General features: G+C 51.9%; 6 protein-coding genes across 6 annotated transcripts; 2 read left to right on the forward strand and 4 right to left on the reverse strand.

The window, feature by feature from the left end:
* Nucleotides 1-153: 153 nt before the first annotated feature.
* VTN49DRAFT_7479 (uncharacterized protein) lies at nt 154-1,374 on the reverse strand (the record flags this gene model as incomplete). Its single annotated transcript, XM_069415752.1, has 3 exons — nt 154-890; nt 951-1,138; nt 1,220-1,374. The coding sequence occupies 3 exons, from the start codon at nt 1,372-1,374 to the stop codon at nt 154-156; spliced, it is 1,080 nt and encodes a 359-aa protein (XP_069271840.1).
* An 810-nt stretch (nt 1,375-2,184) lies between these two features.
* VTN49DRAFT_7480 (uncharacterized protein) lies at nt 2,185-3,386 on the reverse strand (the record flags this gene model as incomplete). Its single annotated transcript, XM_069415754.1, has 3 exons — nt 2,185-2,682; nt 2,765-3,154; nt 3,228-3,386. The coding sequence occupies 3 exons, from the start codon at nt 3,384-3,386 to the stop codon at nt 2,185-2,187; spliced, it is 1,047 nt and encodes a 348-aa protein (XP_069271841.1).
* Nucleotides 3,387-5,964: 2,578 nt separating this feature from the next.
* On the forward strand, nt 5,965-6,640 carry VTN49DRAFT_7481 (uncharacterized protein; the record flags this gene model as incomplete). Its single annotated transcript, XM_069415755.1, has 2 exons — nt 5,965-6,466; nt 6,528-6,640. 2 exons carry the CDS (start codon nt 5,965-5,967, stop codon nt 6,638-6,640), a joined length of 615 nt encoding a protein of 204 aa, XP_069271842.1.
* A 127-nt stretch (nt 6,641-6,767) lies between these two features.
* VTN49DRAFT_7482 (uncharacterized protein) lies at nt 6,768-9,493 on the reverse strand (the record flags this gene model as incomplete). The annotated part of the gene is made up of 4 exons (XM_069415756.1): nt 6,768-7,442; nt 7,498-8,848; nt 8,901-9,337; nt 9,395-9,493. The coding sequence occupies 4 exons, from the start codon at nt 9,491-9,493 to the stop codon at nt 6,768-6,770; spliced, it is 2,562 nt and encodes an 853-aa protein (XP_069271843.1).
* A 396-nt stretch (nt 9,494-9,889) lies between these two features.
* Nucleotides 9,890-11,396, forward strand: VTN49DRAFT_7483 (uncharacterized protein; the record flags this gene model as incomplete). Its single annotated transcript, XM_069415757.1, has 4 exons — nt 9,890-10,090; nt 10,152-10,290; nt 10,350-10,458; nt 10,508-11,396. 4 exons carry the CDS (start codon nt 9,890-9,892, stop codon nt 11,394-11,396), a joined length of 1,338 nt encoding a protein of 445 aa, XP_069271844.1.
* Nucleotides 11,397-11,598: 202 nt separating this feature from the next.
* VTN49DRAFT_7484 (uncharacterized protein) lies at nt 11,599-12,843 on the reverse strand (the record flags this gene model as incomplete). Its single annotated transcript, XM_069415758.1, has 4 exons — nt 11,599-11,803; nt 11,864-12,380; nt 12,495-12,681; nt 12,748-12,843. 4 exons carry the CDS (start codon nt 12,841-12,843, stop codon nt 11,599-11,601), a joined length of 1,005 nt encoding a protein of 334 aa, XP_069271845.1.
* Between the last annotated feature and the right edge of the window lie 1,981 nt (nt 12,844-14,824).

Raw genomic sequence — 14,824 nt, forward strand, 5'->3', positions numbered from 1 at the left:
GTGCGGGGATTGCGTTTTCTTGTGTCCTGTGTGTGTTTGCTTGGTGATGATTTATTTGTAGTTGCAGGGCAGGCGTTGTTACGGGTGTCAATACAAAGGGTTGGCCTTTTCTAAATTATTATGGTTCAAAAGTTTGCCCTTGTTTCTTTTTGTCTAATCCCACTCCGGATCCTCTCGTCTTCGGAACACGGCGACGTATTTCGGCCCATTGTTGCGGCTGACTTTCTTCCCTTCCTCTGTTTCCTCCCGCATGATGCGCACGCACGGGTCCGCCTCGAGTTCCTCGTCGGAGAGTCTCTCAAACAGTTCCCCGATCCGGGCGACGCCCGAGCCGGCGTGTTGTCCCACCTCCTCGTCATCTTGGCCATCATCCCCCTCCCCTTGTTTCTGTTGTTGTTGTTGTTGTTGTCGTTCACGATCCGATAGACGAACACCAAAATGCCTCAAAGCCCAGAGGTAGTAATCCTCCACATCGGTAATCAAATAGAATAACCCACCCGGACGCAGCACATAGGCATACTCGGCATTGAGGCTGTTCGACACAATCCGGGCCTTGTGCTTGCGTGCCTTGAAATGCGGATCGGGAAAGCAGATGAAGATCTTGGAAAGCTGGCCGCGCCGGAAGAAATTTGGGAGGAATTTCATTGTGTTGGCGCGCAGGGCGGAGATGTTGTTGTAGCCGCCCTCGACGAGTTGCACGTCCCCTTGCACTGATGCGGAAGAGGACGGTGGTATCGAGGGGGCGTCGGGAGGAAGGTCTTGACTCTCTGGGGAAGATGCTTGTTGGCTCGGTGTCGTTGGCACGATTCCTCGCGCGCGCTGTTGTTGATGTCGGAGCGCGGCAACCCGCATCTGGACGTATTCGAGAACTTGTTGTCGGATCTCCATTCCTGATTTCAGAGCCTCAGTCAGCCTCAATCCGAGCTTCGCCAGGGAAACGTAGATAGTACCAATCATCAATGTATCTGGCATCAACGGAGCCAGCGCAACGAGCAATCCGCCATATCCGCACCCAATGTCCACGACCTCGACGTCCTTAACCAATTTCCTGGCTCCGGTGATGGTCGTTTTTGTCGTGTCTGGGTCAACAAACGCGGGAAAATGTACGGACCAATCCATATGCTCAGGACTTGCTGGACTGTCGATCGATTTATCAATTAGTTTTTTTGCCATTACCAGCAAGACTTGTCGGAGTGTACAGCTAAAGCGGAAAACTCACTAGTCCAAAGCATGATCAGAAAATGGGTTCGCGTGCGCGCGCTGCCGGAAGAATCGTTTCTTGGGCAGCGCTATTTGCTCGCCATTCTGTTGCGCGCTGTACTGCTGCTCCCGGTAGGAGGATCGGGTCATGGACTTCTTCTTGGACTTGCCCATGGTGTTGGATGTGAACCTTTCTAGCTCAGGATGAACGTGAAAACAATCGGCAAAGTGACCAATGTTAGCGGGGAATAGTCGCGCAAGAAATTGAATACAATAGAATAGAACTAGATTTATGACCTCCGAGCAGCAGGCAGAGAGGCTTCAACAACACGAGAGTTACTTGACCAGGTCCCCAGACGACTGCAAATGGAAAAAGAGGGACGTGAAAGTCACGTGCTGATACGGTGTGGCTTTAATCGCATCTTATCAGTCACTTGCACTGATAAGGTTGGTTAGTCCAAATTCTGAAGCGGTAAGTTACTAACCTTTTTTCGGAATGAACTGGGAAAATGGTGGACCCCGTCTTGTTTTGAGGAGCCCTAGGGACTCGAGTCACCCATCCATACATACAAATGAATGTTCAAGGTGACATACGCGAATCAGAAACTCTAGTATACTCGTCGTACGAAATTTTCTGGTTCCAACTACAAGTTCCATAGTGCTCGTTACTGCCTCCAGTCTGGAGGAACTCAGGTAACTAAGTACTAAATAGTACCGTTGGCCGGGGAGGCGTTTGGATCAACTCTTGATATTGGCCTTTGGACAGTAGTATCAAAAGTCAAGGAAGAAGATTGGACCGAGAGAGGAAAAAGAGAGCTATCTCAGGGTGTTACTCCCAAATTCTTCAATCAACTGCCGTTCCGAGTTCAAATCCACTCAAATCATATGGTCCATTGTGTGACAACATATATATGTCACTGGTCGAAGGGTAGTAAGCAATTGTTCCCTGGCTGATCGGTATTGTCCGCAGCCATGCTTCATATTTTAGTCGATCACAATTCCAACCTTCCCAAAATGACGCTGCTGCCACATGTACTCGTAGGCCTCTCGCGTCTTATCCAGTGAAAAGACTTGCTTGTCGATTACTGGCTTGATGTTGTTCGCCTCAATAGCCCGGACCATGTCCTCCATCTGCGCTCTAGAGCCAACGACGACCCCCCGCAGTGTGCAGACGTACTTCAAAGCATCGGGAATACCCTGATCGTCGTCGGAGCTGGCCTTTTTCCCACCAAGGAGGCCGATAATATTGATCACTCCTTCGAGCTTGATGGCCTTCAGACTCTGCTCTAGAGACGATTGCCCACCAACCTCTAGGATGTGGTCGACTCCTTCCCCGTTCGGGGTGAGCTTACGAGCTGTCTCGCCCCAATTCGGATCATCCTTGTAGTTGATAACGTGGTCGGCGCCGAGTTTCTTGAGTGTCTCGGCTTTTTGAGCTGAGGATGTGGTCGCGATGACTCGAGCGCCGGCGGCTTTGGCAAACTGCAAGCTGCGTTAATACAATTTATTCTCTGCTAGGTTACGTAGAAAACATTATGTCCCAGGAAGGAAACAAAGATCTCACCTGGAGACCGAATATGCTGACGCCACCTGTGCCCTGCACCAGTACCGTCTGGCCAGGCTGAAGTGGCTTCAACCCATAGAGCGCATTCCAGCTCGTCAAGCCAGCACAGGTGAGTGTTGCCGACTCGACATAGTCAAGGTTACTCGGAGCGCGCACGAGACCATTCTCATTGAAGACGGCATACTGTCTAAGGGTACCATCCAGTGCCCCACCAAGACCCGTACCGATGGAGGCGGTATCAATGGGGCCGTAGTGATGGCCCTGGTTGAACAAGGTGACCACTCGATCCCCTTGCTTCCATCGTGTCACCTTGGACCCAACAGCGACGACCTCACCGGCGCCATCGGACCCCGCAACGAGGGGGGGACGGAAAGGAAACGGGTACAATCCCTGGGTCTGTCAGCATCAAGCAGAACAGAGAGATGAAGCCAGCAGCCAGCGGTCAGAATTGCTGACACTATACCTTTGGAATAACCAAATCACGGTAGTTCAACGAAGCACCGCGTAGACGAACCAGAACTTCATTCTCACCAACGGGTGGGATAGGGGCTTCGATGAGAGCGAGGTCTTCGAAGCCATTCTGGCCCTGAATAACCCACTGCTTTGTCGATGTGGGAACCATGGTTGGCAGTTATTTTGCCGGCCAATTTCTTGCAAAATCTAAACTGCTTCCTCGTCTGTGTAAGCCGAGAATGTTGGAAATACAGTCCGTGCGCTGACTGCTGACTGCCATGATTCTTCCCAGTTTAAATATCATGATGTCAGGCCGAACAGGTGTTCAAGATGGGGACAGTCTCATTCTCCACATTTGGGACCCTGGCCCTCTTTTAGTTCGATCCGTCGAACTCGTCCGAAACGGAACATAGGCGAACTCGACCGTCACAGTGTGCAATAATTGATCTGTGTTCGGAGAACACCTGTCTTCCATTCTGACTCTTACTTGTGGGGACTGCGTACATACTGCTCCATCCCGAAATTGATCCACTTCACAGTTCCACTCGCATGGATAGTATTCACTCGGAACCGGAATCTTTCCATTCCGCAGACTGTCCTTTAGCTATCTGCGTCCTGATCTGCTCATGAGAAGCGTCACATTATGACATAGGGAATACAGAAGCCGCGGAAAATACTACAATCTCCACAGTCACAAAGGCACGACTTCGCGACCGTGCCCTTGGTGTTTCCAGTCGACGATGCCGCCAATGACATAATCGAGGCAATAGACGACGTTTTCGGCATTGTGGTAGTTTTCCAGACCACGGAAAAGTCGGATACATCAATTAATAAGCAAACGGCTGCGTGTTGTTTCGGACAGGGCCGATCGGCAGGTTAGACTTTAGAGAGCCTGATCCGAGGTAACAGGACAATCCGCGTACCTAGGCCCTTTCTCCTTGCTGAATGAAAGCTGAGGTTGAAAGGGTTGCTGACTATTTAAGAATGATGCTGCACTGAGTTCTCCATTTATGCTCTTGACACCATTCTCAAGCATCTGCCATTTTGCGGCAATTTTCTCAGGAAAGCAGCCAGATGGCTATGATAAATTGCCATTCTGAGGAAGAGTTCGGCCATCATGGTCCCCGATTGAGGGAAAAGGCTGCCTGTGTACTCATTGTTCCATTCGCATAGTTCTTTGCCACCTCGAAAACGGGCAGAGTCAATGGCGTGGCAAGGGGATTTGAATATCAAGGCAATAAGAGCGCGTGTGGAAGGGGTCAAGCCAGCTGAATACTACACCTCAAATGGATATCAGACCTGCAGATCCATGACTGGCATGGAACCGGACGTGAGGCTTATAGCTTATTGCAAGCAAGAACCAGCAATACATGTTGAGGGTTGACCTGATTGTGGATGATGGCTGATTTCTCCAGTCAGATACTCCATGCCTCAAGGATAGCATGGAGAGTTACATGGTCAGAGCAAACATTAGGAAGACGGGAAGGCACCTGTAACTCTTTCACGAGCAACCATAACAAGCTAATGATTCTTTTTGCGTCTCGACCGATTTTAGCATCAAAGACATCGGAATGTCACGTTTTCATCCTTGCATGACGGTGCAAGTCATTAACCATGAAGCTTTCAGCTGAGATAAAATCCCACTGACAAGCCGTTGCATGACCTTTGCAGAGTGATCAGAGCTGGATTGACCCTTTCTATGTTCACCACGCTTGCCCTGACTCGCCCTTGGAAACAATTATGGCATGTTTGCAGTTCACCAGCGAGCCACCGAGTGCTTCCATTGTTCCCTACAGATGAACTTCTAACGATCCCTGCCGCATCTCTTTTGCGGTCCTCGTGGACACTACAGCTCGAACAGCCCACCGCCTGTTGACGGATTCGATCTTCTCAACGCTGCAGTGTTCCTAATAAGAAACTCTGGGAGGTGGTTAGGCCGATGCTGAGGTAACTTCCTGGAAGCACATGCCATGCATTACTAGGAGTCCGACTAGATGCCTGCATCATGTTGTTCGGGTATTCTCATTTACTCGTTCATCCAACATTCAAAACCACCAAAGTCTCATGATAGGGACGCTTCTCCAGCCACTCCTCGTAAGACTGTATATTGACCACACTCCGCGTAGGCCTTCGTAGGCACTTCATTTAGCACTGCATTCGGAGTTTGCGAGAAACCTAAAATACTTTATCATCCAGACATACCCGTCAATGGCGGTGCCCGATTCCAGTTTTCTGTCAGTGTTCATTGATTCTTTGAGACATTCATACGACAGCCGGAGCTCAAGCTGATCACTTCAATGGATTGGTATCAACCAATGGCTTGATTTGATGGTAGTCTTCACGAAGCTGAATGTTGTAGAGACCATGGGTTTCGTTTTAGAACGGAAGAATTGTAGATCGTTGAAGTTGAGAACCCAGTGACATGGAAAGCTAGACCTCATTTGGCTAGGTGAGGGGGGAAAAAGGCCAACCAACCTAGGGTTAGGGTTAGGATCTGCACTCCGATCTCCCACTTAAATAACTATGTGCTATACCGCAAATAATTTAGGGCAGTTCCGATAACGTCCTGAAATCACGTGCGGATCTGGAGGGGGTCTTATCAGATCCGATGACCTGCCTGAGCGTTGACGGACAGCCCAGACTTTGGACGGCATCAGTGCTGTTGACTTTGTGGTCCAACTTAGAAGTATCCTTCAGACGTCGCCAGCTCCGCTCAAACTCAGATCCCAAATCAAGAGAAAACAACAATGGCACCAAATACCAACTCAACCGGCGAACAATCAGACCCCGCACCACCCGACTCTCAATTCCAATTCCCCGAGATCTACAACTTCCCACCCTTCTACACTCTTCAACCCAACACCGCAACGCAGCAAGCCCAGCTCAAGCACTGGTCCTCCCTCATCCTCTCTTGGTGCCGCCACCATCGCATCTTCCGACTGAACCTCGCCGATGCACTCGAAACACCCTTGTTCCACAATGCGCGGCTGAAGAAGCGGCTGGGGATGGCGGAGGCGCGGCGGGTGATCGACTGGATGAGTAGGCCGAGTGACGATGAAAAAGAGGGGGGTGGTGGTGGGAGGAGAGCGGAGTGGGTGTCACCTGCGGAGAAGACGGTTGCGTGGATCTGGTGGCGCCGGCCGGAAGAATGGGCTGATCTGTTGATGGACTGGATTGAGGAGACGGCGCAGAAGAACACAGTGTTGACGGTGTATGAGTTGGTGCATGGGGATGCGACAATTGGGCAGGGTATTTACCCTTTATCTTCCTTCCTGGTGATATGGGCAAAGGGGCTGACGAATGTGTCAAGAGTTCCATGATATGGATCAGGAAGCGCTCCTCAAGGCTCTCCAGGTTCTTGTCAAACGCGGCAAGGCGCAGGTCTTTGGCAACGAAGATGAAAAGGGCGTCAAGTTCTTTTGATTTCGATACGTGCTTCATGACATCAAACGCCTCAAACGCCGGAGACAACCCTGTCCAACCAACCTGCAACGAGTGCGCCGTTATATCTACATGGCCGTCGCAAAACATACATCGACATCCCAAAAAATCACTCCGCCTCCTCCGTAATCTTGGACTCGTCCAGCTCGTACTCGTCCTTCCATCGAATCTCCTGCGACATGGCAATGTCCAGCAGCCAATTCACATCCACGATCCGCGGCGTCTTGCCCGCGTCGCGTACCAGCTGTCGGAACCGTGGCCACAACTTGGCGTGTTCCGCCGTGGCTGCGCTCAGCAGGTAGACGTTATTGTTTCTCTCTAGATGTTTCTGCTCCACATCGTCGCTTTCCGAAGAACCCGCAGAATCCGTGCTGCTCGCTCGGGTTCGGAAGTTCATCGATACGCGGCCGCGGAAGAGTGTGCACTCTGCCCCATTTGCCTCGGCGATGGACTTGTATGTATCGAATCCGCCGTGGATGTTTTCCACACAGCAGATCCGGTAGCCGCGGAGGAGTTTGTTCTTGTTCTTGGCCGCCCGTTCCCGGGATTCGGCCAGCGAGAAACCAAACTTTTTCTCGGACGCCTCGTCCACTAGAGCAAAGTCCTTCGTGTCTAGGAGTTCCTTCTTTGCGAGACATTGCGTCAAATAGTCTGTCCTGACGACCTCCGGCGCATATGCCAGTGCACTGACGAATTTTGGCGTTCGTCGGATCGCGGGGGCTGCTAGATGGGTGCACTTCTTTGCATCCGGCGCGATCACTATTCCCAGCTCTCGAAGTTGGCGCTGTATCAACATTAGACTCTTTCCTGCATAGACACAGAGAATAGAATAGACAAACCCTGTCTGCATCTTCTCGTTTTGCATTCCCTGCCCATCGTTCATACCCAGTCACGACCATGTACATCTTGATAGGCGTCTTTGTTTTCTTCTGACGTTTTGCGTCCGCCTTGTCCTCTTCGGCTTCATCCCCGGTCTCCTGAGCATCGATCGAGCGCCGCTTCTTGCCGTTGTTTGGCACTATCAAATCCTCCGAGCGTCGGCCACCGTAGACCACTCCTCCGGCTCGTTTCTTCTCCTTCTCATAGAGTAACATATCCGGTACAATTTCTTGTAGGCGCGCTGCGGCGGCCTCCTTGGATTTTCTGGTGCTCGTAGTCAAAGGCGTGGCGTTCTCCTTGCCTTCGGCGGCAACAGTGCGCGACGGAGTGGTTGGTTTAGCAGGAGCTGACGACGCCTTGTTGGACTTCTTGTCCGACTCGGACTTTTCTTTCGAGGAGCGCTTCGATGGTTTTGCGGTCTCGGTCTTGGAAACCACATTTTGGTCCTTTTGTTGCATGACTCGCGCGTCCTCGTCGGCCGAGTCAGCGGGGAAGAAAATGCGCTCCAGCACGTCACGATCCAGCCTCGTTTGCCCAACCACCTCCCCGAGATTTGTCCTTTTCGGGAAATGTGTGTACCGAGGATCGGACACGGGCATCATTTTCCACTTGGCATAGCTCTCCTCGAGCCACAGGTGGTTGACGACGTGCAGCCCCCATTCCCTGGCCGCGGAACACTTCTCGCTGGTGCCATGTGCCGTAATCAGATGAGTATTATCATTCTTCAAGGTCTTAGTACACTCAGCGCCGGCGGCGATGATCAAATGCTCGAGGTAGGCACGCGCTTCGCCCGCGTAGTTAGATAGACTGATTCGGAGGCCCTTGAATCCAGGGATGCCTTCACGGGAGACGGGGTAGTGCAGTAGCCGTCGGAGTGGGGACGTCCATTTGTTGTTCGTGATCATGTAGTAGAGCCACGCCAGATTGCCGACTTCCTTGTTCGCGCGCGACGCTGCTCGGTACTCGGGCCCCTCGCGGTATCTGCAGATGTAGGTATCCGCTTTGTCAAGGTTCTTGGTGACAGTCCCTCCCCCTTTGACGATTAGCTCCTCAATGGACGAGGACAGATGCGGGCCGATTCCGAGATCGGAAGAGAGCATCACGCGCTTGTTTTGGAAAACATTCAGCTCACGCGTCTTCTCAGTCAGTGCTTCCGGCAGATCGTGGGGCATTGGAGAGACCGCGCCAGCGATGTCTTTGTTGTGGGCTGAGCGGATTGGATCATCGGGACGAGCGTTGAGGATCTCTGGATTCGGCAACTGATAGGGGCGTTCCCCTAAGCGGCGTCCAAGCTTTAGGCAATCGTCAAACCTGGTTTGACTCAGTAAAGAACCCAATCAAGTGAAAGACGGCGGAAGCCTACCAATGCGGTAACACAATCGTAATGGGCAGTCGCTTGGCCAGAACCAGCTTCGCCTTGTCCGAGTCGAGTGTCAAATCCACCAGATGCGTGACTTGCTGTGTGATGCGTGGCGAGTAGATGCCGCCCATTGCTAGCACACCACCGATAATGGCATCCTTGTCGCCATCGGGGATATCGCCGCATGTCACAACGACCCCGCTGAAGAACAGGCGGGGGTCCGGGCTGTATTGGCGCGGATTCGACAGCTTATTTTTCGTGATGGACGCATTCAGCCACTGCGGGCGGACGACGGGAATCAGCGCGTCGCAGGCTTGTTGGTACTCGGGGAAATCGACCGTGGTGGAGATGATATGCGTGAACTGCTCGATACCGGAGAGCGGTGCGGGGGGATGGTGCACAGTGACCTCGCCGCCCCGACTTTCGATCTCGGTGCTCAACTGTTGTCGTTAGTTCGTTGATCGTTCATTGATCGCGTTTGATAATGAGATTCCCACCTGCATCGCGACGTCCTCGCTCAGATCTGCTGAGCACATGATGCAGATCTTACACTGGCCCAGCAGTTGGGCGGCTTCCGGCTGTTCTTGCTCGCCCATGGCTTAAATATGCACCAGGATTTCTGCCAGATTCACGAGTACATGGAGTAAACAGCAGTCTCTACTCGACGGGTGGTGTCGATATTGAAACGCTGGTCCAATCACGTCCGACGCGGTTCGGATCGCGACCCGCACGCGTTGGCCAAGGCGCCTGGTCACGTGGATTGATTCGTCATTTATTAGTCACGAGATCATCCAATCAGAATAGAAGGACAAACCTCGGCTCAACGGCCGATCTTATCCTCAATACCGGTAATTTCATACCTAAGTCCAACGCCGATAACATGGCGCCTGGCGCGATAGATTGCAATAGATAAACTGCCAGGGCCTTCTACATAACTTAACGTTCTTTGGAATATGTGATACCCAATTCCATAGAATTACAAAACCAGCATCATGTCTTCTTCCGAATTCCCCTTCCACATCGTCCACCATGTTCTTCCCGGGCAATATATCCGCGAGTATCCCCAGGCAACATCGACAACGCAAGAGGACACCCTTGTGCTGCACGTCAACCAGTATATCCCACGGGATAATCCCAATCCGCAGCCCGGGGATGTGACGATCATTGGCGCGCATGCGAATGGCTTTCCAAAGGTGTGTCAGACCGCATTACGATAGTATTGATATTCAGGGTGGATGATTGACATTCGGCAAGGAACTATATGAGCCGCTGTGGGAAGATCTCCTTGCGCGGTCTAAGCAACATGGATTCCGGATCCGTGCCATTTGGATTGCGGATGTTGCGCATCAAGGGGAGAGCAGCGTTCTGAACGAAGACAAGCTCGGGAATGACCGTACGAGTCCCTTTACCAATTTGTGTCGGCTGAGCGCCGTATGCTGATAGGTTTGCTAGCGAGTTGGTTGGATCACACGCGTGACCTTCTCCATCTGATCAATCTTAAGAGGGATGAGATGCCGCGGCCCATTGTCGGCATTGGGCACAGCATGGGCGGCGCTCAATTGTACGTGCGATCTCCACGAGAACAAGGTCATGATACTAACTTCATCTAGAACCGCCCTCTCACTATTCCATCCCCGTCTCTTGCACAGTTTAGTACTCCTCGACCCCGTTATCCAGAGACAGCCAGTAACCGACGCCGAGCACAACGGTCTACGAGTCCCGATCAACACGCGGCTATCGACGCATCGGCGCGACCTATGGCCGTCAAGAGAAGCCGCGGCAGAGAGCTTCCGACGGAGTCCGTTCTACCAGTCATGGGATCCACGGGTTCTGGAGCGATGGATCCGACATGGCTTGCGGGAGTTGCCCACAGCAATCTACCCAACGACCTCCACCGCCGAAAACTCATCCGACAAGCCCGTCACGCTCACCACCACACGGCACCAAGAAGTCTTTACCTTCTCTCGGCCGAATTACGATCACGACAAGCCCGGGAACAGCCCCGCGATCGACCGCATCCGCCACCCGGACATCCCACACGATCTGCCCCCAGGCTACGTGTTCTACCGCGCAGAGCCGTACGCCATCGCGGCGCAGTTACCGCACGTACGGCCCAGCGTGCTGTACATCTTCGGCGAGAAGTCCGAGGTTAGCACGCCGGCGCACATCGAAAAGAAGCTGAGCACCACGGGCACGGGCGATGGAGGCAACGGCGGTGTCGCGGCTGGCCGCGTCTCATCCGTGATCCTCCCGGGTAAAGGCCATCTTGTCGCGCAGGAGGCCACGACGGAGTGCGCAGATGCAATTGCGCGGTTCCTCGGCCGGGAGCTGCGGCGGTGGCGGGAGGAAGAAGACGCATTTGCCGCTCGCTGGCATGCACGATCCAAGGTGCAGAAAATGACCGTAGATGACTGGTGGATGAAACAGATTGGGCCCAAGCCCGGCAGGGATCAGAACAACAGCAACAACAACAACCAGACGGATAAATCCAAGTTGTAGATAGTAAACTCTCTAGACTCTAGATGGTAACGTGTGCGAGATGTAAATAGGTTCATGAACGTTTTTTCTTTTTCTTTCATAGCAAAGCAAACCCATAATCTAAGACAGAAATGGGTATAAGAATAACAATGATCATAAGCTAATCATTAGCAACTCAGCAAAGCCGTCACAAACCAATTCCCCCCCCCCCCAAAATGAAGATTTATTCAACCTTCTTCCCGTTGATGCCGTTGGGACGAGATTTCGATTTGGCGGTCGAAACTGGCGAGCGGGTGCGAACCACCTCGGGGATGTTCCAAATCCGCGGCCACACAAGGTGGTATTCGTCCTGTTTTCCGTTCAAGACGTGCCGGAGCCAAATACCCCAGACGATGTAGAGGTAAGCACCGATTCCGGTCATGAGATGCCTACACGAAACCAAGTCAATCTGGGGAATCGAGGGATGAAGAGGTAAATGAGAAACTTACCACCACCCATGGCCTTCCAACAATAACCCCCATGGAAGCCCAATCTGCCTTCTCCAAACGCGCAATTTGCTGCAATATATATTGTCCAGATTCCAAATGCCGAACCCGCCAAGGAACATGCTCAGCCCAAAGATGACCATGAACCACATGGTTTTCAAGGCTTTGCTGTCACGAACGTTCTCAAAATGCTGACGCTCTTTCGTGGGCACGGGCAGCCCCTTTTTCTCGCGGGCGAGGCGATCCTCCTCGCGCGTCTTACGCCATCGTGGGCGTAGGTTCACCTCCATGGTGTACATGGAGCGAAGGACGACGATGGTCGTCAGCAGTGCATAGGCGTTTTGGTGGAAGGCCGGGTCCTGCAGGTAGTGGTAGTACAGCGTGATAAAGATGGCGAGGCCCGTGAGGCCAATGCCGATCAGGACGCGGACGGGGTTCGTCTTTGCGTACGAGAATGACGCGTAGCACATGAGGCAGGTTGTGTAGATCATGGACAGCTCGTCCACGAGTTGCATGGGATCTGCACTGGTCAGCAGGTTGTTCCAGCATTTTCCTTCTCTCTTTCCACTCGTCTTAGATTGTCCTCAGCCAACAGGACAGTATGTACGGTTGTTATGAGATTGTAGTCACTTGCATTTCAACGTGGAATGAAACAGGAAGCTGCCGGTACCGACCAGCAGGTACCCGCAGAACGCGATGAGAAAAATCCGGTCATGTCCTTCTCGACGGCAATTTCGAATGCCCTTTGTCCCGAGCCAGATGAACAGGAGGTTCGTAACCGAATTGACGATCTCGGCGGAGTATGGTGTCGCATAGTAGTCCTGTGTTTATCGTTCAGCGCACCGCTCCACCGAATCATCAACTCCATCAACCTGTCAACTACATACCTCTTCGCACCAATTCAAAGTCGATGTTACCGGACTCCAATACCCAGCCTTGGACGGCGGATATGGGATGAATGGGAAATGCGGCCAGTGAGACATGGCCGCGGGATGGAGCACGGTCGGCTCCTTGTGGTATCTCGTAAAAACGATATCAAAGCGACAACAAAAAATAACAAATTCGGCACAGCACAGCAGTAAGGGAACGTACAGTAAGAGAAAACACGGAAAATGCAAAAACCTGAAAGATAAGCAAAACCGGTCGCAAACGGGTGACGTAGGCGATAATCAGCCGCGCTTCCGAGAGCCGATGCTTTAATTAACTTTAGCTCTTCCTTAGCCCAAACTCTGATCTCTTGAACTTCTGGCCGGCCCGAGGCGGAAAACATTCCAGAAAATCTCCGATTTCGGTAGCGTATCGGCTTCGAGCACGACAACCAACGGTTCTGAATGTGAGAGCGGATCCTTCTTGACTGCTCGATTCACTTAGAACAGCCAATTCCGGGCATTGCATGCAAACAGCACGGCTCTTCCTCCTCCAGAGGAACCTAACGGTTACATGCCTGAATGGAAGTGTTAGTTGCTCGCCAAGACCACTTCCAGCCGCGGCACTCGCCTAGGCTAGACCAGGAACGCCCCGCTGACGTAACTATCACGTGATATTGCTAGACCTAACCTAACGCTTCGCCAGTCTTGTTCCCAGCTTGTGCTGAGCTGAGTGGCGGACCACAACCCCTGCATGCCGCAGTTGCCGCAGACCCTTACTTGACATGGGGTTAGCAGCATTGTTCTGGCTTCAGCTTGCTTACAAAACTGTTGGATGTTGGTGAAGTCGATTCAGACTAGCAATAAGCAAGTACTCCCTAACTCAATCTCTAAAGCAATGGCCACAAAGACGGTCAGCCATTCGCTATGAAGTGTTTTGGTTGCATTTGCGGCTGCGTTTGAGGTGACACTGGTGCTCTGCCGGTGGTGCACATCGTTTGCATTTCTTGCAGACGAAATGATACCTGTTCTTCGGATGGTTGTCGACACTCTCTCCACTGTCTGGGCCAATTGCAAACTTACAGGATTATGGCCTTTGAAAAGCTCGGGCACACCATGCACTTGCTAAAAAGGTCCAATCGTACATTGATTGGCAAAGACAGGAAGCTGCTCTCGAACAGAGTGTTGAAATCGTGCTTCTGATCTCACGAATATTCCGAGCCAGCTGGAGGGGGAACTTCCAGACGACAGCGAATTTAATTCTGCGGGCGACCAGCTTGGAGACTGATAGCAGTTTCTCCCAGCTACTGTGTTCGGAGGAACTATGAGGAACTTCACAGCAATTCAATTCGCTGCAGTATCCTCTCTGGAAACTGGACAAAAGAACTCACGATTTGCAGAGATTCTCTGGGGAATCTAGGCAGTCACGTCGTCCACGCGCTTTACTGAAACCAACTCCGCAGCCATTAGATATATTATCGTATGTTGTCTGCCTGGGTTATAAGGTCTAAACAGTGTACTACAAGGCTGGAATGATGTTCGAGTATGACAAGAGTCATAGTACACTTTTGTCTTGGAAGTCAGAGGAGGAAGTAACTGAGGCAAGCTGTGGAAACCGATAAATATTCGATACGACACCAGCTGTCGGTGTTGATCGGCTTCATAGATAATATTTCTGGACCCCGTCATAACACGAGGGAGCGGAACTTCATTGACAGTGAGGTGTGCATAGACTACCGCGTCGTCAACTACGGGGTTATTCCTATCCGTGTATCGACAAACGAAGTATAACCTTGCGCACTTTGTATAAACCAGGAGATATATACCACGGGAACATCCAAGTCCTCAACCAATTTGGTCCAGACGGATATCCAACTGTCTGGCTAGTCCAAGATAAACAGTTCATTTTCTCGTTTGCAATTCATCTCTATATGCTGACCACATTTAGAGACAATGCCTTCATGGGCTCAAATTCCTAAAACCGGAGTGTCTGGCGAAGAAAAAGACATGTATGAAGCGAAATCCTCCCGGCATCTGCGAGGTCTCCTTTCGTCAGTCATGGGTGACTCTCCGCAGATTCATGACCTGGTTCAAGGGG

The sequence above is a fragment of the Thermomyces lanuginosus genome, assembly GCF_041956635.1.
Source record: "Thermomyces lanuginosus strain ATCC 200065 unplaced genomic scaffold VTN49scaffold_7, whole genome shotgun sequence".
Lineage (NCBI taxonomy): Eukaryota > Fungi > Ascomycota > Eurotiomycetes > Eurotiales > Trichocomaceae > Thermomyces > Thermomyces lanuginosus.